The sequence below is a fragment of the Ursus maritimus genome, unplaced genomic scaffold, assembly GCF_017311325.1.
Source record: "Ursus maritimus isolate PB19 unplaced genomic scaffold, ASM1731132v1 scaffold_14, whole genome shotgun sequence".
Classification (NCBI taxonomy): Eukaryota; Metazoa; Chordata; class Mammalia; order Carnivora; family Ursidae; genus Ursus; species Ursus maritimus.
Genome location: NW_024423786.1, coordinates 46,535,649 through 46,556,232, shown reverse-complemented (window position 1 = coordinate 46,556,232; position 20,584 = coordinate 46,535,649). Strand labels below are relative to the sequence as shown.

General features: G+C 57.5%; 1 protein-coding gene across 1 annotated transcript in view; it reads right to left on the bottom strand.

Annotated features, from left to right (window-relative positions):
* Positions 1-13,664, bottom strand: part of NOTCH3 (notch receptor 3) — a 32,392-nt gene extending 18,728 nt beyond the window's left edge. Inside the window, exons 1-17 of the mRNA XM_040629151.1 lie at positions 13,547-13,664; positions 10,915-10,993; positions 7,402-7,544; positions 6,984-7,322; positions 6,770-6,892; positions 6,451-6,684; positions 5,680-5,835; positions 5,404-5,589; positions 4,674-4,787; positions 4,197-4,310; positions 3,407-3,640; positions 3,177-3,287; positions 2,512-2,704; positions 2,284-2,435; positions 1,940-2,053; positions 1,319-1,474; positions 190-415 (exon numbers count right to left, since the gene is read on the bottom strand). Coding sequence (XP_040485085.1) covers positions 190-415; positions 1,319-1,474; positions 1,940-2,053; positions 2,284-2,435; positions 2,512-2,704; positions 3,177-3,287; positions 3,407-3,640; positions 4,197-4,310; positions 4,674-4,787; positions 5,404-5,589; positions 5,680-5,835; positions 6,451-6,684; positions 6,770-6,892; positions 6,984-7,322; positions 7,402-7,544; positions 10,915-10,993; positions 13,547-13,664 — 2,792 coding nt within the window. The remainder of the gene's footprint in view (positions 1-189; positions 416-1,318; positions 1,475-1,939; positions 2,054-2,283; positions 2,436-2,511; positions 2,705-3,176; positions 3,288-3,406; positions 3,641-4,196; positions 4,311-4,673; positions 4,788-5,403; positions 5,590-5,679; positions 5,836-6,450; positions 6,685-6,769; positions 6,893-6,983; positions 7,323-7,401; positions 7,545-10,914; positions 10,994-13,546) is intronic.
* Positions 13,665-20,584: the final 6,920 nt, after the last annotated feature.

Sequence of the window (20,584 nt, the reverse complement as noted above, 5' to 3'; positions counted from 1 at the left end):
TAGGGACCAGCGTCCCTAAGGTGACCTCCAAACAGATGCCCTGACCCTTCCTGGACACTGCTCCATCACGGATCAGAGTTGTGAGGTGGGTGCCAAGCCGAGAACCCCCTTCTTGTCCCCACCCCTTCTCATGTTCTACAACCCATCCGACGCCAAGGTCCCTGAACTCCCAGCAGCGGCCCCAAATACCTGGGGCTGCAGTCCGGTAGGTCCTGCTCACAGTGGAAACCTCCATAACCAGGTGGGCAGGTGCAAGTAAAGGAGGCCACGTGGTCGGTGCAGGTGCCCGGCCCACAGGGGCTGCTCAGACACTCGTCCACATCTCGGGCACAGCGGGGACCAGCGAAGCCAGGGAGGCAGGAGCACAAAAAGGAGCCCACGCCATCCTGACAGGAGCCACCATTCAGGCAGGGGTCTAAGGTCCAAAGGGAGAAGGCCTGGTCATACACCTCGCCCCCCATCAGCCCAACCTGACCCAGCCGTGCCTTTCATAGAGGGGAATCAGGAGGAAACCAGGCTTAACTGGGAGGGGCACATTTGGTCAGAGGGATCAAATTCTGTCCCCTCTGTGGCCTCATCTCCTCCCTTATCTGGAAACCTCACCTATGCGCAAGGAGGAGGGAGACAGGGGAGCCAAAAGGTCCCATTGGGCTGCCAAGTACATGCTGCTAGTCGTGTCTATTTAATTCCTGGGCACAGCACAGTAGGCCTCCTCCAGACCTGTGCCAGCCAGTAGAGTGGCCACTGGCCACGTGTGGCTATTAAGCCCTTGACATGTAGCTGGCCCAAATTGGGATGTGCTGTAAGTGTGAAATAAACACTAGATTTCTGATTTTGAAGACTTAGTATGAAAAAAAGAGAGAGAATGTAGAATATCTCAGTAGTTTTATATTGATTACATATCAAAATAACATTTTTACATGTTAGTTTAAATAAAACATATTATTAAATTTAATCTTTTTTTTTTTTTACTTTCTCAATGTGGCTACTAGAAAAATTTTAAGTATGTATGTGGCCTGTGTTATTGGTCTATCAGTGCTCCTGGAGGACACACTGGGGGTCTATTACGTCATACTTTACACATAATGTTAACTTGCGTGTTGCCAGAGGCAGTCTATGGGCTTCAGACAGACCTGTGCTCCGATCCCACCTCACGCCTCTTGCTTCGTGACCTTGGGCAAGTCACTTAACCTCTTTGGGGCCTCGGTTTTCAATAATAAAATGAGGAAAGTAAGAGAAGAGTGAAGATGAAAGCTCAGTGTGGGCTTGAGGAACACGTTCTTGAGAGCAGTGCCTCCAGGAGCTCCCCTGAACTCACTGGGGTCACAGTCATCGATGTCCTGGTCACAGGAAGGGCCACTATACCCCCTATGGCAGGTACAGCTGAAACTCCCCTCCAGGTTGATGCAGGTACCGTGGGAGCCACAGGGTGAGGGGCCAGCACATTCATCCACATCCTGCTGGCATCGTGGGCCTGGGGATAGGGAGCAAGGTAACATCTAGGGTTAGAGGGTGCAGGGTAGGGCCTGAAGATACCTGGAACGCAGGAAGAACCTGAAGGCTGAGGTGGGTGAATACAAGAACAAACTACGCTGTCATTTGCCTCTGGGCATTTTGCACATGCTGTCCCCAAACTGCCTTCCCCTTATTTCAGTGGGTAGTGAATGCATTCTGATCGACGTTTGCCCTTCCAGGAAGCTGTCCCCAAACCCCCCACCTGAGTCCTAGCTTCCCCACCCCCCTATTCCTTCATCTTCTCCAGAACTGACGACACAGGCTGCAAGTGTCTGTGTCCAGCTCGGTCCCTTCCTAAAAAGAAGCCCCCTCAAAAGACAGAGCCAAGGGTACGTTTCCCTCTGGGTCCCCAGCACCACCCAGTATGCAGTGGGGTGCAGAGGAGGTGAAGGGGAGGAGGAGGAGGAAGAAGCAAGTGGTGTACCTTGCCAGCCAGGGGGGCAGGAGCAGACAGGCAGCTGGCCAGGGGCAGACTCGCAGTGGCCCCCATGCTCACAGGGATTTGGGGCACAAGGGGACGGCAGCTCACACTGACGGCCTGTGGTGGGCAGGCAGAGTGAGACAGTCTTGACAGATTCCTTGTCCCCATCTCCCTCCAGTGTCCCCACCTTGCTACCCACCTCCAAAACTCCTGGGAGCGGGGGCAGGGGCGGGGGGGTGGGGAAGGGAAAAAAAGGCAAATGTAGAGGAGGGAGAGTGGAGCAGAAAGGAAATGAGCAGGAGGAAGTGGGGAGGGAGAGCCTGGGGTGGGAACGTGGGGACACACACCCTGGACACCAGGGGGACAGGTACAGTGGAAGCCCATTCCATCACTGGTGCAGGTGCCGCCAGACCGGCAGGGCTGGGATTCACAGGCATCTCGAGCAAGGCTCTGGCTGCATCGGGGACCACTCCAGCCAGGCTCACACACACAGCGGAACCTGGAGAGGAAGGCAGTCAGGGAATGCCCGTGGGCAGGGAGGCAGCAGGGGTTCAGGGGTTGGGGAGAGGCCTCACCCTCCGGGAGCATCATTGCAAACACCGTGACTGCAAGGTTCTTGGGCACAGGGATGACTCGGGGGGAGGCAGAGTGGGGGCAAGGAGCCGGGAGGGCAGAGGCAGCGGAAGCCATTCTCCCCATCCACACAGGAGCCTCCATCACCGCACGGACTGGACGCACACTCGTTGATCTCCACGTTGCAAAGGGGCCCTGGAGAACACGAAGGCAACCTCATCCCAGGACAAGGACAGTGGTGCCAACGGGGACGCATTTAGCACGGCCATACCCTCAAGCAAGAACAATCTCATCTTCATAACACATCCGCTCTTGTACAAATTAAGACAGCCACCTCCTCAACCCGGAGCTGCCTTGCCCCAGATCATACTCGTCCACAGATTTACATGAAGTCACCTTCATTTTCACCAAGGATTAGTTTGGTCCCACACAGAAACACCCCCATCCCTGAGATCGGACACCCTTATCTGTGTTCCAGGATAACCTCGAGCTGATATGGGGACAACCCAGGCCAATGGGAGAGAGCACAACTGCAAGGCTAAGTGTGGACAATCTCTTCGGACAAGCAAATGCAAAGAGAGGGTCAAACTCAGCCAAGAATAGGGTGCTTTCATCCTCACCCTCTCAGCCTATGAAGACCCTCTTCCCATGGCAGCCACTTGCCCACCTGTGAAGCCAGGCTGGCAGACACAGTCATAGCGGTTGATGCCATCCCGGCAGACTCCAAAGGTGCAGGGGTTGCTGGCACAATCATCAATGTTCACCTCGCAGTTCACTCCTAGGGAGGGGAAACACCGCAGGGGTAGCCACCACTAAACCCCACCAGGGGCACCATTCCTAAACCCTCTGTGCCCTTCCAGATGTACTGTTTCTGCCCTAGCCCAGCCTCCAGCCCACCTGTGGTGCCAGGAGGGCAGCGGCAGAGATATTTGTCCACCAAGTCTAGACATTTGCCTCCGTGGCGGCAGGGCTGGCTGCGGCACTCATCCACCTGGCTCTCACAGCGCGTGCCTGTGTATCCCGGGGCGCAGGCACACGAGAAGCTGGCAATGCCGTCCACACAGCGCCCATGGTGGCAGGGGTCCGGGGAGCAGTCATCCACGTTGAGCTCACATAGCGTGCCCTCGAAGCCTGGAGGACCAGAGAGTCAGACTCCACCCACGTGCCAAGGTCCTGCCCACAGCCTTCGCCTCTGCCCAATCCTGGCCCAGCTCTACCTCAGGCACTGCCCATCTAGCCAGCAGGAGGTGGGCTCAATTCAGGCCCCGCCCCCTCACTCCATCCAGCCACAAGCTCCAGGACTAGCCCCTGGCCAAGACACTTCCACAGATAACTTCCAACCCCAGCTGTAACCCTGCCTCCAATCCTTACATTATCAACCCTGTTCCACCTCACTCTCTACTCTGGACTGGAAATGGGGACACATGGGAAGTGCCTGGGGATAGAGGGATCTGGACACGCCCCCTCGACCAAGGTGCACTGTCTCTGCCAGAACCACTGGCCCCACCCCTAGCCTTACCACTGCTTACATCCATCATTGGCTCCGCCCCCTGGCTCTGTCATTGGCTCTACTCAGGTCCTGCCTTGCTGCAGCCCCCCCCCTCCAAATTTTCCCTAAGGCTTTTGCCTTCTCCCTCCCTTGCCCCGCCTCCACACTCTTGCTGGCCTGTCATTGGCCCTCTCTCACCCTCTGCGCAGCGGCATTCGTAGCCGTCGGGCTGGTCCACACACTTGGCTCCATTTCGGCAGGGTGTGCTCGCGCACTCATCCACATCCAGCTGACACATGGCCCCACTGAAGCCTTAGGGTGGGGAGTGGGTTGGGTAGAGGCCCAGAGAGGGTCAGAAAAGTCATCCCTTGCCAGCCCTGCCTTGTTTGGGTGGGATGAGTGGGATGATCATTTACTTAGTTTTTTTGTGAGCACAATGCAGGGCTTGAACTCACAACCCTGAGATCAAGACCTGAGCTGAGATCAAGAATCAGATGCTTAACCGACTGAGCCACCCGAGCGCCCCAACTTAGTTTCAAATTAATTTCAATGTTTTTCATAACATGTGGTTTCTGTTATGATAGTTATCCACTAACATGGTCTTGTAGGCTCCCCTAGAGCCTTTGCCTCTGCAGGGACCTGTCTTTTTCAGGCTCCCTGGCCCAGGGTCCTCACCCGAGGGGCAGGTGCAGCTGAAGCCATTGACTCTGTCCTTGCAGACCCCACCATTGACGCACGGGCTGCTCTGACATTCATCCATGTCCACCTCACAATAGGTGCCTGTAAAGCCTAGGGAGTGAGGGAAGGGGATTAGGGCAGTGGGGGTTAGCCTCTGGTCTAAAGGGAGAGCAAATGGGAAGGTACTCCCTTTCCCTGAGCCTTGCTTGACCTTGCCCCCCGCCCCCCAGCCCAATCCCAGATTCATCTTTCGGCCTCATTGTGGACCCTCACGCAGCTGTGGATCCAACTGGTCCAAGGCTTATGTGAGTCCGTATGGACCTTGCCATTAGACCACCCTCTTCCCTCTGTAGTGCTCACACTATACCAGGTCCTCAGCTACCAGCCCCGGGGCCCACTATAGCCTTGGGCCCAGCCTCAATCCCACCCCAGCATTAGTGCATGACTGTCTGCAGGCTCTGCCTTGACCCGCTGGGCCTTGACCGGCTCCAGCTCGCGATCCACCCTCATATCCTCTCCCACCCCCCAGTGGGTCCTAAGGCACGACTCCACTCCCAACCCCTCTGAGGTTCTACAGACCACATTTGACCATGGCCCCAGCCTCGCACAAAGATTCTGCTCTGACCCAGCCTCCTCGTCTCAGGGCCCCGTTCCAGACTCAGTTTCACCGGCTTCCCTTGCCTCGCCCCCAGCCTCAGGCTCCGCCCCAGCCACACCCACCACGCACCTGCCATGCAGATGCAGGTGAACTGGCCTATGCGGTCGAGGCACGTGGCCTGGTTGCGGCAGGGCCCGGATAGGCACTCGTTGACATCGGTCTCGCAGCGCGGGCCAGTGTAGCCGCGGCCGCACTGGCACAGGAATGAGCCCTGTGTGTTCACGCACCGGCCCAGGTGCTCACATGGGTTGGCGCCTGCGGGAGTAGGCGTCGCCAGTGTGAGTGTGGGTGGCTAAGGACCTGCCTCTCCCCTCCCTCCCAGCTCTCAGGCGGCGCCCCGCTCACCAATAGAGCACTCATCCACATCCTGGTCACATGCCCCGCCGGTGAAACCTGGTGGACAGGTGCAGATGGCCCGGCCGTTCACGGGGTTCGTGTCACAGATAGCATCCTCGTGACAGGGGTTGCTGACGCAGGCGTCATCCAGATGACACAGAAGCCCTGGAAAAGGGAAGGCAGAGTCCAAGGGCGGACCCTCCAGCTCTGCCCAAAGGTCCCATATCCCCCACATATTGTTTTGTGTTTTGTTTTTATTAACCTGCAGTGTATTGGGTAGCCATTTTCCCGTTACTTATTATGAAAATTTTTAAATGTACTGCAAAGTTGATTCATACGCCCACCACCTAGATTCAACTCTTGTAAGCTTTACGTATTTTTTTTTCTGAACCATTTGAAAATGAGCTGGAAACATCCACATATTGTTTTAAAGTCTGTTGACTCCTTTTCTGGTTATATACCCTCAAGTCTTTCCTTCTGCAGTACCCTCTGCCTGACATGCCATGCCCTCCACATCCAAGTCCCCCTCCCAGACGCCTTCCCTGACCTTTGCCACTTGCAAAGGTCCCCGTCTCCTCAGTCACGGGATAGGTCTCTATTCCCATGGCTACTGCCCTGGACTGTGGGCCAGCCTCTTCTTAGGCCCCACCCAGGCTCACCCTGCACCCCAAATCTAGCCTCCAGCATAATCATTCTAACACTCGAGTCAGACTCCGTCCCTCCCCCCACTCCAAAACCATCAATGGCTCCCTGCTGCCTATAAGGAAAACAGCCACTCACCAGTCTTGCCCATGGGACAGGCGCAGTAGAACGAGGCCACACGGTCATGGCAGGTGGCTCCATGGAAGCACACAGCCGTGGCACAGTCATCGATATTCTGACTGCAGCTCTCGCCAGTCCAGCCATTGACACACACACAGCTGTGGCCACCCAAAGTGTTGAAGCAGGTGCCCCCATTGTGGCAAGCGTTGGGCTGCAGCTGACATTCATCCACGTCCTCCGTGCAGAACTGGCCTGTGGCACACAGACGCACCAGTCCATACCCGCTGTGTGCCCACCCAGGGTCTGCCACCTGGCTGTCTTCAGCCCCGATGCTCACCTGTCCATTCAGGAGGACACTGACAGTTGTAGGTGTTGACGCCATCCACACATGTCCCCCCATTTAGACATCGGTGCCCTGGACAGTCGTCCACATTCACTTCACAGTTTTGGCCCTCGAACCCTAGCATGGGAGGGGGAGGCAAGATGGTCACTGCCAGGCTGGCCAGCTGTCCCTGCACTCCTGCCACCTCCCCAGGGCACAGCTCCCTCACCAGGAAGGCAGGCGCAGTCATAGGTGAGATCGCCACTCTGTCTACATGTGCCCCCGTTACGGCACAGCGAGGGGGCGCAGGGCACTGCAGGGTTCTCACACAGTGGCCCTGTGTAGCCAGCTGGGCACTGGCAGCGGAAGGAACCAGGCGTGTTGAGGCAGGTGCCACCATGGCGGCAGGGCACTCCCACCCGGCACTCATCCACATCGCTTCGGCAGCTGCGGCCCTGGTAGCCCGGCGGGCAGGAGCAGAGGTAGCGGCCATCGGGCCCCACCGAGCAGCGGGCCCCATGGGTACAGGGGCTGCTGAGGCAGGGGTCCGGCAGGGAGCAGTCGGGACCTGGAGGGACCAGGAGAGGGTGAGCTTGGGCTGTTCACACCCTTGCCTGTCTTGGGCTCCCCTCCAGACCGTCCCTTACCTCGGAAGCCCCGGGGGCAGCGGCAGGAGAACCGGGCGGTGCCTGCCACCACGGAGCTCTGGCAGACGCCCCGGCCGGCACAGGGGCCGGAATGGCAGGGGTCTTCCAGCTGGCACCGCTCGCCCACCCATCCTGGTGGGCACCTGTGGGCAGAGATAGCTTAGTACAGGGCAGTACTAGGGTGATACCGGGCAGGTGCCTCCCAGACACAGAGATACACACATGTGGCAGTCAAGAAACACACACACAAACAGCCCAACCAACAGGCACCCTCGTTCATTCGTGCAACCAATATTCACTGAGTACCTACTGAGTTCTTAGCAATAGGAATACAGTCGAAAACACAATAAAAATCATCCCCACCCTCCTTATGTTCACAGTCAAGTTGGGCAAAGAGAAGGTACACGAATAATGAATTATATAACACGCCAGCTTGGGGTGGTAAGGGCCATGAAGAGTTTAGTGGGTTTTGAGTGATGGCCCCAGAAAAGAAATGCCCATGTCCCAGAACCTGTGACTCTGACCTTATTTGGAAAAAGAGTCTTTGCGGATGTAACTAAGTGACAGAGAGCAAGATGAGATCATCCTGGATTTTCCAAATGGGCTCTAAATCCATTGGCAGAGGGAGATTTCGGAGGAAGAAGAGAAGGTCATGTGGAAGACAGAAGCAGACCCTGGAGTGTTGCACCCACAAGCCAAGGAGCTCCAGGAGCTTCCAGTAGGTGGAAGAGGCCAGCAAGGGAGCTCCTGGAAAACCACTGGAGACAGCGTGGCTGCCAACACCTGGATTTCAGACTTCTGGCCCCCAGAACTGTGAGAATAAATTTCTGTTGTTTTAAACCACCCACTTTTGAGTGGTCTGTTATGGTAGCCAGGAAACTAAGACACAGGATGAGGGAGATGAGTAACAAGGGAGGGCAAACATGATGTTTTCGGACTGAAGAAGGTGAGGGAGGGGGCCACGGGGCTGTGTGAGGAAGAGCCTTCCAGGCGGAGGAAATGGCAAATGCGAAGTCTCAGACTCCAGAAGACAACCACTCAGGCACACAGACAGACTCAGAAACATACACAGATAACACGCCGGGACAGCCCATTCGACATACTGGCCTGGCCAACATTCAGACCCAAATCCACAGCGCAGTTCACATGGGTAGCTCCCCCGTGCACAGACAGTGTAACTCTCACAAATCCTCCACTCCTTTCCTGGCGGCACATGCAGTGCTTCCTGCCACTGGGAGGAGGAGGTGGGCACCGATGCTGGCGTCCTCTTACTGGGAGAGAGTCCTTCCGCCTGCAGCCCCTTCCCCAAACCCACCAAGGCAACCTTGAGTAGGAGAGGAATAAGGCGGTTGGCCTAGAGACTGGAAACCTCCAGAGGGCCCCCGGCGGGGTGAGAGAGGAAAGGATTTGGACTGGCAGGAGGGTCCAAGGCCCCGCCCCCAACGCTGCGCACCCCTCGCACGGTCCCTCCCTCTGGCTCGTCCCAGTCGCTTGGGGCTAACCTCAGGCAGCTGACTCAGTCCCTAGCGTCACCCACAAGATTCCTCCACCCCAGGCTCCAGCGAAACAGGCCAGGACACGGCAGGACAGGGGTGCCAAAGGTGTTAAGAAGGGAGGGCCAGGCTCCCAGCCCCCTCCCCAAAGACCCGCAAGGAGAGGATGTCCGTCACGACTGCGCGCCGAGAGGGGGCGCGCTGCTCCGGGCGCCTGGCGCCGGGAACTGCCGGTCCCACCGCCAGGCAGGGCGCGGCCGCGCGGCCCCCTCCCGACGCCCCGGGCGGGTTCCCACGCTCTGCGCCCCGCTCCCCTGCCGACCGGTCGGGCCGGTTCCAGCCTCAGCCCGCGCCCCGCCTCACAGCCAGGGCTTTGGGGGAAACCGACAGGGGGAGAGCACACTTGGTTGGGGGTCGGCGGGAGCGGAGGGGGTGCGGCGAGGACTGCGAGACTGAGACGACGGCTTGGGAGGCTACTTTAAGGAAGAGGCTAAGGGGGATCCGTGGAGGGGTGACCTATTGGGGCGTTCCTGAAAAGATACGAGTATTTAGAACCTTGAAGGAGATTGGGGTGGCCCGTGGGGAGTGGTTCCCACGGCCCAGCTCTGGGAACAGCCCGCTCCACTCCGGGTAATCCGGGCTCCGGGCGGCCGCGCGCGCTGGTGATTCACCTGTTGAGGGGCGGGGCAGCCGCGGTAGCATTCACCTGTCGGCTGTATTCCAGGTGCAGAGCTCCACTGCGCAGGCGCCCGGCCCCGCGGCCCCGCCTCCCAGGTGAGTGGCTTAGGATAAGGTCACACTTTCCCCCGCCCCCACCATCGCAGACTCCCAACCAGAGGAACCCGCTCGGCCAGGCTAAGCCCCCACCTGGGGGAGCCCAAGTGGGCCTCCAGTCAAAATGCGTGTGTAACTTCAAAGGGGCTCTCCGGAATCAGAAATCACCCCAGACCCACCCAGCTTGGCACACATGTTGAATAAACGAATACATTAACGAATCAATCAATGGCTACTATTACTAATGACCGATATTATAAAAGGAACCAAGCATTTCCCAAAAACCTTGAGACGTTCCCCTTTATGGCGCGTATTTCCTGTGCCCCTACCATTATTCACCACCATCATCACCACCATCATCATCACCATCATCCCTATTTACGGAGCACTACTGTTTGCTGAGCACTATGATGAGTTCATCATATGAAGTGTCTCTTAATCTTTATAATCAACCCCGTAAAGAAGGACCTTTACCCCACTTTCCAGGTGCAAAAACTGAGGTTCAGAGAGCTCAAAGCACTTGCTCAAGGTATCCCAGAGCCCAGAATTCAAGCTGAGTTGTCTCCCTCTGCTCGGTTCTTTCCTAACCTCTCTCTGCTCAGCAACTCCAACCCTCTGCCTTTCCCTGTATTATCCAACAACTGAATTCTTGAACCCCTTCATGGTCACAAGCCAGGGAAAAGCACCCCTATTTCACAGATGCAATGAAATCTAGAGAGAAGTGACTAACCCAAGGTCACACAGCAAGAAAGTGACAGAGCAAGGCTGTATTACAGGCTCCCTGTACCCCCCCCCCACTACATGTCGAGACATGGGAGGATGCAACTGGTGTACCCACTACTGCCAAGTCACTTGCCATTGGTCCCTGAAGATCTGCTGGCTGAATAATAACTACCTCCATCACAGGCTTTACACATGACCTCAGGCAGCCAAGAACTCTGTGAAGTGGGGGGTAAAGTACGCCTGTTTTCCAGACCAGGACACCGAAGCTTAAAGAGTTTAGGTCCCAGGCAGTGAGCAACACGATGTGGAATCTGAACCCAGGCAGGGCAAATTGCAGAGGCCCTGCTCTTAACCTTCCTCCATTCTTAACCCTGCTTGATTCCAACAGGGAAATAAGAGGTTACCCAAGCCATACGCATGTAGGAAGTGGCAGAGGCATCCAATGGTGGACACAGAGGCAAGAGGAGAAGACAGACTACCTCCCCACACAGGACCCACTAATGGCTCAGAGCCAGGCACTCACAGGCAGGCAGCCTCCCGGGAGGGTGGCTGGGTGCAGCGACCTCCATTCATACACGGGTTTCCGTCCAGGCAAGGGGGTGCTGTGTAGGGGCAAAGGAAAATGGGGGGTCAGCCAGGCACCCAGGAACCCCAGCTCAGAGTGACAGGGCCCATTCTTCCCTCCCCCAGGCAACAGCTGCAACGGGCTGGGGGTGTCTCTGTGGGTGCATGGAGGCCCCGCATCCACAGTTCCCACGGCCCCCCGCCCCGGCCCCAGCTGTTGGGGCTGCAGCTGTCCCTGCCAGCTCAAGCCCTGGGAACCACAAGGCAGGGGCGGGCAGGAGGAGGTGCTGACTTGTGCCAGATGTGGGGACTCAGGAAGCTGCCAGAATGGGGGGTGCTGAGGCAGGAAGTGAGGGTGCTGAGCGTTGAAGGGAGGTTTGGGGCTGTGTGCCCAGATCCCAGGGTAATGGAGAGGGCAGGGGCAAGGAGGCTTGGGGCCATGGGTCTTTCTTGCCCTGATGTTGAACATCTGCTCCAGCTGGGCAGAGCTGAGTGGTGCTCTGGTGAGAGGGGCCAAGGCCTGTACCCCACGCACAGCCAGCATTGGACTTTGCAGGGATAGAGTGTGGGTTGAAGGGAGGAGCTGCTGGCACTAGGCATGTGCTGCCCTGTCCAGCGTCCCCATCCCTGAGGGCTGTGTCCCTCTGGGGTGTGGCAGTCTAACTGTCCTGCCAGACTGGTCTGGGGTGTGGCTGGGTGTGAGCTAGTGGAGAACTGTGTGTGCCGGCAGGTGTGGGGCCAGTGTGTGTGTGTGTGTGTGTGTGTGTGTGTGTGTGTGTGTGTGTATGACAGATGGAAAGAGAGAGATGGAGGGAGATAGAGGAAAACGGAGACAGACACAAAAAAGGAAACTAGAAGCAGGCCGACACAGAGAGGAGGCAGAGATCAACAGAGATAGAGAGGGAGAGACAGGGCAAGTCGAGCAGGACATGAGACCAGGACAACATGGCGTGTGTCCCCTTCCTCAGGGGACAGGCAGAGACAGAACACGACCACCCAGACAGGGGCCTGTGGATATTTGTGAACTCACACTGGGAGCCACATGATGCAGACTGTGGGCCTCACCAGACTGTGGGCCATGTGAGCCACATGTGTGTGTGCCTGAAGTACATGGGTGTATAGGTGTGCCATCTATGTGCAGGCTGGACCTGTCGCGGTGCCCGTGCATGAGAGCCGTTGCTCTGGTGTGCAGCTGTGTGTCTCTGCGCGACCAGTGTATCCTCAGGTGTGTCTGTGTGTGGGTTGGATGTGCCCATCTGGCTGCATGTATAAACTGGGGATAGGCAGGCCTCGGATCTGTGTGTGTCTGAATGTGTGCAGGCAGAGTGTACAGGGCCTTGGGCTGGTGATCCCTGGTATGTGTGAACATGTGTAACTGTATGTGCAAGTATGTTAGTGTGTGAGCTGCGTATCCACTCTGCCGGTGTAGTGCGTGTGCGTGTGTGTGTGCACGTCTCCATCCGCATGTGTGACCCAGGGCTCTGTGTGCCTGCGAGTGTGTGACAGGCCATGTGTGTGTGCGCTGGCCCTGCGGGGGCGGCAGCTCCTGCCCGATCCTGCCCGATCAGAACGGGGCTGGGCGGTGCAGGCCCTTCCTTCCCAGCGCCGAGCCCCACAGCGGCTCCCCGGGACCCCGGGCCAGGGCCGCTCGGCCAGCGTCCCTCTTCCGCCGGCCAGGCCTCCCTTGGGGGTGTGCGCCCCCGCAGCCTCCGCCCAGGACCCGCCGCCCGTCCCGCTTTGTCTGGCAAAGAAAGCGCGAGGCCGGCCCGGGGGGGAGGGGGTGTCTAGACGGCGCGGCCATTGTCCCGAGCGGGGGAAGGGAGAGCGGGGAGGGGGAGGGGCGGGGGGCCCCGGCCGGCTGGGGAGGGGCTCGGGCTGCCGAGACGGGGCGCTGGAGCTGGAAAGGAACACGTGGGCTCGCGCCCCCCGCCCTCCCTGGCCCTCCCCTCGCGGGGGCGGGGTCCCGTGGCCGCCGGGTCCCTGCGACCAGGGGAGGGAGCAGGGCCGCCGGCGGGGAAAGGGGAGCGGGCGCCGCTGTGGCTCCAGCTCCGACTCCGGCTCCGGGTCTTGCCGCGCTCCGGCCTGAGAAGTTTTTCCCCGAGTTCGGAGCTCCGAGAACTTCGCGCCCCCTCCCCGTCCCCCACCCGGACAGGCCAGCCCTGGGTGTGTGTGGGGGCTTTTGTGCGAGGGGTCCCCAACCTGGGGGTATTGGGCTCCAATCGTGACCTTCCCAGGGCCCCAGACCGACGTGCATTGGGAGCGAGCCCCAGACTCTTGATCCCCCCGATCTTGCGTCCGTGATCCCCCACACCTCAAGCTCCCCAGTCCCTCATTCCTGGGTGCCTTCATCCCCAGCTCTGATCGCTCCTGGGCCCCTATTCTGCGGACCTCTGGGGCCCTGCCCCTCCCCCCCATTAAGCCCCTGACCCCCGGGAGCGGCACGTAGCCCCCGGGCTCCTGCTCCCTGTCCGCTCTGGTCCTTGGCTCCTAGACCAGCGCCCCCAGCCCCAAACTCGGGGGTCCTTAAACTCCGCTCTTACCCTCCCCCATCCCACCCACCCAGTCCCGCCCGCCAGGTCCCAGCCCCTCACCTGCAGCCCCGGGCCCCGCTAGCAGTAGCAACAGGGGCAGCGCCCGCACGGGCGGCAGTGGTGGCGGCGGCGACATCGGGCGACGGCGGCGGCGGCGGCCCCGGGTCCCCGGTCCCATGGCGGCCGGCCGCGACCCTCCCTCCTCCCTCCTCCCTCCTTCCCTGGGCTCCGGGCGCGTCCCGGGCCAGCCTCCGCGCCGCCAACTTCGCCAAAGTGAGGCTGCCGGGCCGCCCCGCCCCCAGCCCTGGGAGGCTCGCCCCGCCCCGGGGCCGGCCCTGCGCTCCCCCGCACCCCCCCACCACCACACCACCCCACTCCCACCCACCCCCAACCGGCTTCCCGGGGTCGCTGCCCACCCTCCACCCACACAGCGTGGGACCCGCAGACCCTAGGAAATTCAGGCGGGCCATGCGGTGAAGCGTGGGCTGAACCCGCAGTGACAGACACACCGGCTTCGTGAACACCCCGGCTCCCAACACACACGTAGAGCCGGGGACACACGCAGAGCCAGGACACAAACGCAGACCTCCAGATATCTCAAAACTGAGGCCAAGCACGTCCTGAGAAGCTCATGCACACACAGCTACCAGGCACAGACGCAGACACATGCACGGAGCTTCATGGGGACTTAAAACATAAAACACAAGTCCAAAGCTCAGGCCCAGCCAGGCCTTGAGGCGGCAGCAGCATTTGCAGCCTCAGACCTCAGACGGGAGCCTCATGCATGTGGGCGAACACACACACAGAGACACACCTTCTTACTCTCAGCTCCTAGAAAGCTCCTTATTACCCAGCACAAGCTCCAAAGTTCCATCCCAGCCCCCAGCCCCACCCTACCCAGCTTTGCTGCTCAGCTTTCGCTCAATCTGATCTACTGCCTTTTCCAAAATCAGTCTTGCTGCAAAGCTGCGGAGCAGCCCACTCTGTCTCTGTGGTGATAATAGGGACCCCGAGAGGCCCCAAGCCCAGCCCTGGAGGAGCCCTCAGTCTGGGGAAGAAAAAGCTGGACACAGACCCCCACCCCCCACCCCCAGCTCTGTGGGTTCAGAGCTGGGCCAGAGGGAGGGAGTCTGGGATGGGCATACAGAGGGGTTGGTGAGGGCTCTGCCTGATGGTAGTTGCTTATTTGTTCATTCATTTATTCAACAAGTAGATATAAAGCTCCAGCTCGATGTCTGACTTTGTTCCAGGGACTGGGGGTATACCTTCCTCCCCCAGAGAGGGCTTCCCAGAGGAGGGTCCAGTGGAGATCAGCCAGGGAGGATGAATTAAAGGGAAAACATCCCAGCAGAGACACAGGCCTGCACCCACAGGAGGGAGCAGAGAAAGGAGAAGGAGTGGTCAGGCCACACTGGCCTGGGATGAGGAGGAGGAGAAGGAGGCCAGGGTGCCTCCCTGGTATTTGGCTTGGTGGTGAGGCTGCAGGGGGAAGGAATGGTTTGGGGGTGAATCCATGGAGCCTGGGGGTCGCCTATGTGCAGCTGAACACTGGGGCTGAGCATGGGGAAGCCATGGTGGGAGATAGTCACAAGGGCACCCCGAGATCTTCAGGCAACTTTTAACCTTTTTATTTTAAAATAATTTCAAATGTAGAGTAATGTAATTTCCATATGCCCTTTGTCCAGATTCACCAACTCTTTCCACACTTTGTCACATTTGCTTTATAATCATATATATATGGACACACACACATATCTATGTGCCTTTTTAATTTTTTAAAGCTTTTATTTATTTTGAGAGAGTGAGAGAGCCTGCATAAGCAGGGGGAGGGGCAGAGGGAGAGGGAGAGAATCCCAAGCCGACTCCCCACTGAGCACCTCACCACCCAGAGATCTTGACCCGAGAGCGGAAACCAAGAGTCAGGCGCTTAACCAACTGAGCCACCCAGGTGCCCCAATATGCCTTTTTATTTTTGAGAGCAAGTTGTGGATGTGATGTTCCTTTATACACCACTGTGTGTTCCCTGAGCACGAGCGTGTTCTCTTGCCCAGACAGACCACAGCTGCCACCCTCAGTCTGTGTTCCAAGTTTTCTGTTGCCCCAATAGCATCTTCTATAGCGTGTTTCTTCGCTGGTCCAGGATCTAACCCCTGACCGTGTGTTTCTTGAAATGGTCATGTCTCTTGGTGTCCTGTAATCTGAATCAGTTCCTCAGCTTTTCCCCATCTTTTTGATAGTAACATTTTTGGAAAGTGGAGATCACCCATTTCACAGAATGTCCCCCAGTAGGCCGGCCTGCTGCTTCCTCCTGACCCGGTTCAGGGTGTGTGTCTTTGTCTGGAACCGCAGAGGTGATGCTGGTCCTCCCCAGCGTCTCGTATCCGGAGGTACCTGACGTCATTTCCCACCATTGGTGAGGTTAGACTTTGATCACTTGAGTGAGGTTGGCCAGGTTTCCCTACTGTTGCCGTACCATTCTCTTCCCACCCCTCCTCCCGTAGTAAATCGATATCGGCATCATGTGGGGAGATACTTTGAGATGATGTGAATATCCTGGTGCCCACCACACGTTCACCCACTGGTTTGGGCAGGGACTGATGATTTCCTCTGAGGTTTTTTTTAAACTGAGATAAAATTCACATACCATAAAAGTAACCACTTACCATTTTAAAATGTACAGCTCAGAGACCTTTAGCGCAAGCATCACTTCTATCCACTTCCAAGACACGTCCATCACCCCTAAAGGCAGCCCTGTCCCCAAGGGCAGCCACTGCCCAGCCCCCTCCCCCAGCCCCTGGCAGCCACCAATCTGCTTTCTGCCTCTGTGGATTTGCCTGGGTACATTTTGTGTACATGGAGTTGGACAATGTGGGGCCTTTTGTGTCTGGCTTTTTTTCCCTCAGCATAATGTTTTTGAGGTTCCTCCCTGTAGCATCATTCTTTCTCATGGCCGACTAATATTCCATTGAATGGCTATACCATATTTGCTTATCCATTCATCCATTAATATATTAGATGATTTTTAAAGGCTGAAAGAGGAAGAGGGGATGGAGGCCGAGAAGTACTGTTAGCGAGAAAGAAGAAGCATGAAGAGCCAAGGGGGCAAGTTGAATGACTGGCCAGAGCCTGGCCTGGCGGGTATAGATATGCCCCTGGGGACAGGAACTGAGGCTGCTCTGCCCGTCCCATTTCTGGATACAGCTCCCCCAGGGAAGGAGTACCTGCCCGTCTTACGGTGACTTGCTGGAGGCTTTCTAGAGGAAGACCTGATGTTAGAACCCAGGTCTGAGTGACTCCAGGCCACACAGAGTGTGAGGGGTGGGGCGGGGCGGGACTGGGGATTGGGCAGCAAAAAGGACGAAAGTTGCACAAGAAGGGGCACAGCCTGATTCACAGTGAGCGTGCTGAGTCAACAGGCCCTAGGGCAGGGGCAGCTTCAGTCCCTTCCCGTGCCCATCACCCCAGGAGGAGATCCAAGCCCCCCCCCCAACCCCTGGCTTTGCTTTCAGAGCCCTTAGCCTGTCCATACCCTCTCCAGCCCTCCCCCCCATCACAATGAGTCACTCCCTCCTCACCCAGCAGGCCTTGCACCCTCATGGCCTTTGCCCAGGTTCTTCCCTCTGCTGGGATACCCAGCAAGTTAAAAGGACCCTTTTGCTTCCTCCCCCAGCAGGAACTCACAGCAAATGCGTTCTCTTCAAAAATGTATTTTCTTCTAGTTACAGGGAATGCTCTGCTATTTCTCACCCGTGCCACCCCTTTGCCCATGCCGGTCCCGGTCCCTCTTTCTAGCATGCCTTCCAACCCTCCCCCCATTCCTGTACCTGGGGAACTCCCATTTATTCCTCAAGTTTCCAGCTCCAGGGGCATCTGGGTGGCTCAGTCGGTTAAGTGTCTGCCTCAGGCTCAAGTCAGGATCCCGGGGTCCTGGGATCCAGCCACGTGGCGGGCTCCCTGCTCAGCCAGGAGTCTGCTTCTCCCTCTGTCACCACCGGCACCCTTGCCTCTGCTCATGCTTGCTCTCTCTCTTTTCTCTGAAATAAATAAATAAAATTGTTAAAAAAAAAAAAAAAAAAGAAAGAAAGAAAAAGAAAGTTTCCAGCTTCAGGAAGCCCTCTCTGCCCCTCCAGGCAGAGGCCCCCTGGGCCTTCCCAGCACCCTCCTTCTCTACCAGCCTTATCCATAAGTGGCTGGGATATCTGTGTCCTGCTCTGTTTCCTCACCTAGACCGGGAGCTTCGCAGGAACCAGGCATCACACAGCATGGTGTGGACACAGAAGGGGTAACATGGGAGGGTTTGGTGACTCAGGAATTGGCTGAAGGAGTTAGGATGCCCAGCCCAGAAGGGCTGCCATAGGGGGATCCAGACCACTTTCTTCAGTACCATTCTGGAGGTCTGGGGGGTCCATAAATGGGTTTGGGGGTCCAGGGGCAAAGGTAGGGGCTTTAGGAGGTAGGCTAGCTCTAACCCTGACCCATCTGAGAAAGGACTTTTTGCTGGAATGGATGTCCTAAGAGGTGCTGAGCTCCCCATCAGAAGGAGCAACCAAGGAACCTAGACCCACATTTTGCTAGACAGGAAGTCTAGAGTCTGTGACTCTGCTGATCTGGTGGCTTCTGGTCTGTGGCAAACAGAGACAGAGAGGGAGCAATAATAGTAAAAACACAGGCGAGGCCAGCATGGGGAGTTGAGTGGGCACAAAAGAAAGAAAGTCTACAGAGTGCCTACTGTGTGTTGGTCCCTCTCTGAAGTCCCCATGGCTCAGCCACCAGAACATGGATTCCTGGCTCCAGCTTCCTGCCACCCTCCAGCCACAGTGGCAGATCCAGACCAAGGTGTCAGGATCCTTGGGGGACAGGATAGTCTGGAGCGACCATTCCCACAGCGTTGCAGTGGGCTGCCACACAGTTCCCAACGTGGTGGGGGTAGGGGTGAGCTGGAGCCCTCTCCCCTGCCCCTGCCGGCCGCCTTGGCCCAGGACTGCATTTCTCCTCAATGAGCTCAGTCCCCGGGGACACAGGACCTGGGGCCAGGCCAAGATACAGCTGCCGGGCCCAGGGCTGATGACCAGGAACCTGAGAACATGCCCTCGGCTTCTCCTCCCGGGACCACAGTCCCACCCTCGGCACCAAAACTGGGGCCAGGGCCTTATGCCCAGACAGTGGGCCATGGGAGTCCAAAAAGAACCAGCAGGGGTGGGGGCTGCTGGGTGTGGGCCCTGGGCAAAAGTGGGAAGGGTGGACTCCAGGGGCCGTTGGCTATAGGCTCAACTATTTCTTTTGGCTACTGCCTCCCTAGGGCCCTCTCATGTTCCAACCCTCTATGGCTCCCCAGTGCCCAGAGTGACACCGTCCTCGCCTTACCAGGTTCACTTCTGTCTCCCAGCCTTCCCAGTCTTGGCACAGGTTGCATCCACCGGAGGGAGCACCTTTCTCATACCCTGAAGGCTTCTTTCACCTGGCAGTTCACTCGGACCCTCTAGCTCTTCTCACCTTCATTCATTCATTGAACAAACATTACTGACTGCCTACTTGGTGCCAGGCCCTTTTAGAGCCAGAGGCGACAAAGAGCTGTTCCCTGCCCTGATGGGGGAGACAGACCAGAAACAAGAAGGCAGACAAATAAGAACCATTGAGTGTGACATAAGGGAAGGAGAGATTTCAGTGTCGGGGGCAGGACAGGCCTCACTGAGTTGGGGGACATTACAACTGAGACCTGAAGGAGAAGGAGTCAAGCAGGAGCAAACAGCCAGTGGAGGGGGGTGCCAGGTAGAGGGAATGGCAAGTGCAAAGGCCCAGAGGAGAAAGGGGCAAGCTGATGACAGGAACAGCGACGAAGCCAGGGTGCTGGGCACAGAGCGAGCAAGGGGTGGGAGGTGGAGGAAGGTGATGCGGGCCAAGTCTCAAGGGGACACAGGGTCTGGGATTCTATCGCAAGCATGGTGGCTGCCACTGGAGGGTTTTAGTGCGGAAAAGCTGATCTGTCTGAGGTTGGAGAAGACCACTTTGGAAGCTCTGCCTTCTTCTCTCCCAGGAAGTTGTCCCTGAGGCTTCACACAGTCTCCTCTGGGCTCCCATGGCCTCTTCACTCCACGTGATCCTTACGCCCCCCCCCCCCCCCCCCCACTGAATCCCCAGTGTCTAGCATAGATCTATTTCACAGTAGGTCGAATGAATGGCTATACCAAACAGATCTCAGTGCAGAGCAGGACCCAGGAGCTGGGACATGAATGTGCCCGGTGCCATCCCTTGAGACGTCCCCATTAGATCAGGGCTAGGTCAGAGGCAGGGATGGGGGCTGGTGGGGCTTCTCGGAGGAGGAGACAGGGTGAGAACTGAGTATGGAAGAGAGTGAAGAGAAGGGAACTCGTTATAATTGAGAAGCTATGGGCTCTGCAGCTCTGGACAAGCGAAAGGAGAGGCCACCCCCCCCCCCACGCCTTCTGGAGGTTTCCCTGTCTTAGGACCCTCCATTGGGTGGGACATCCACTGGATGTCTTGGCCTCACAGATTCTGGGCTCAGACCACTCTAATCTTCCATGTCCGTGACCTTGCCCCAGACCCCACCTCCTCCTGCTCAAGTCTGAACCATGATGGTCTCATGTCCCCTGCCTGTCCTTGAAGCTTGTCCTCCTTCCTGTAGGTGTGGCACCTGTCTAGAAAAGAGAATGCCTCCCCAGGGCTTTCCATTACCTGTTCCCTTGGCCACAGGCTGAGGTCTCTTCCATGATAAAGTGAAGTTCACAGGAATCCACAGCAAATGCTCGTCTCACATTCCCCCACCCCCGTGACTCTCTCCCCTGCTTCTCTGCACATGCCTGGCTTCATTCTTCCCTTTCTCCACTCCACTCCGTGCCCCCAGAGGCTGACCTCTAGAGACGGCATCAATGGACAGCCTTGTCCTCTGGGTTCCAGGTGGGTTTGGCCAATAGGAGGCACTGGCAGAAGATGAAGCCAAGGGAGAGAATGGGATATTAATCCTCCTGCATCCCTTCCCATAGCATCGCCTCTGCTGGTTGTATCCCTTGACGAAAGGCCCTGTGCACGTAAATCTATCCCTGGGCTCTAACATTCTTCTTTCCCTTTGTCTGGTCAGGG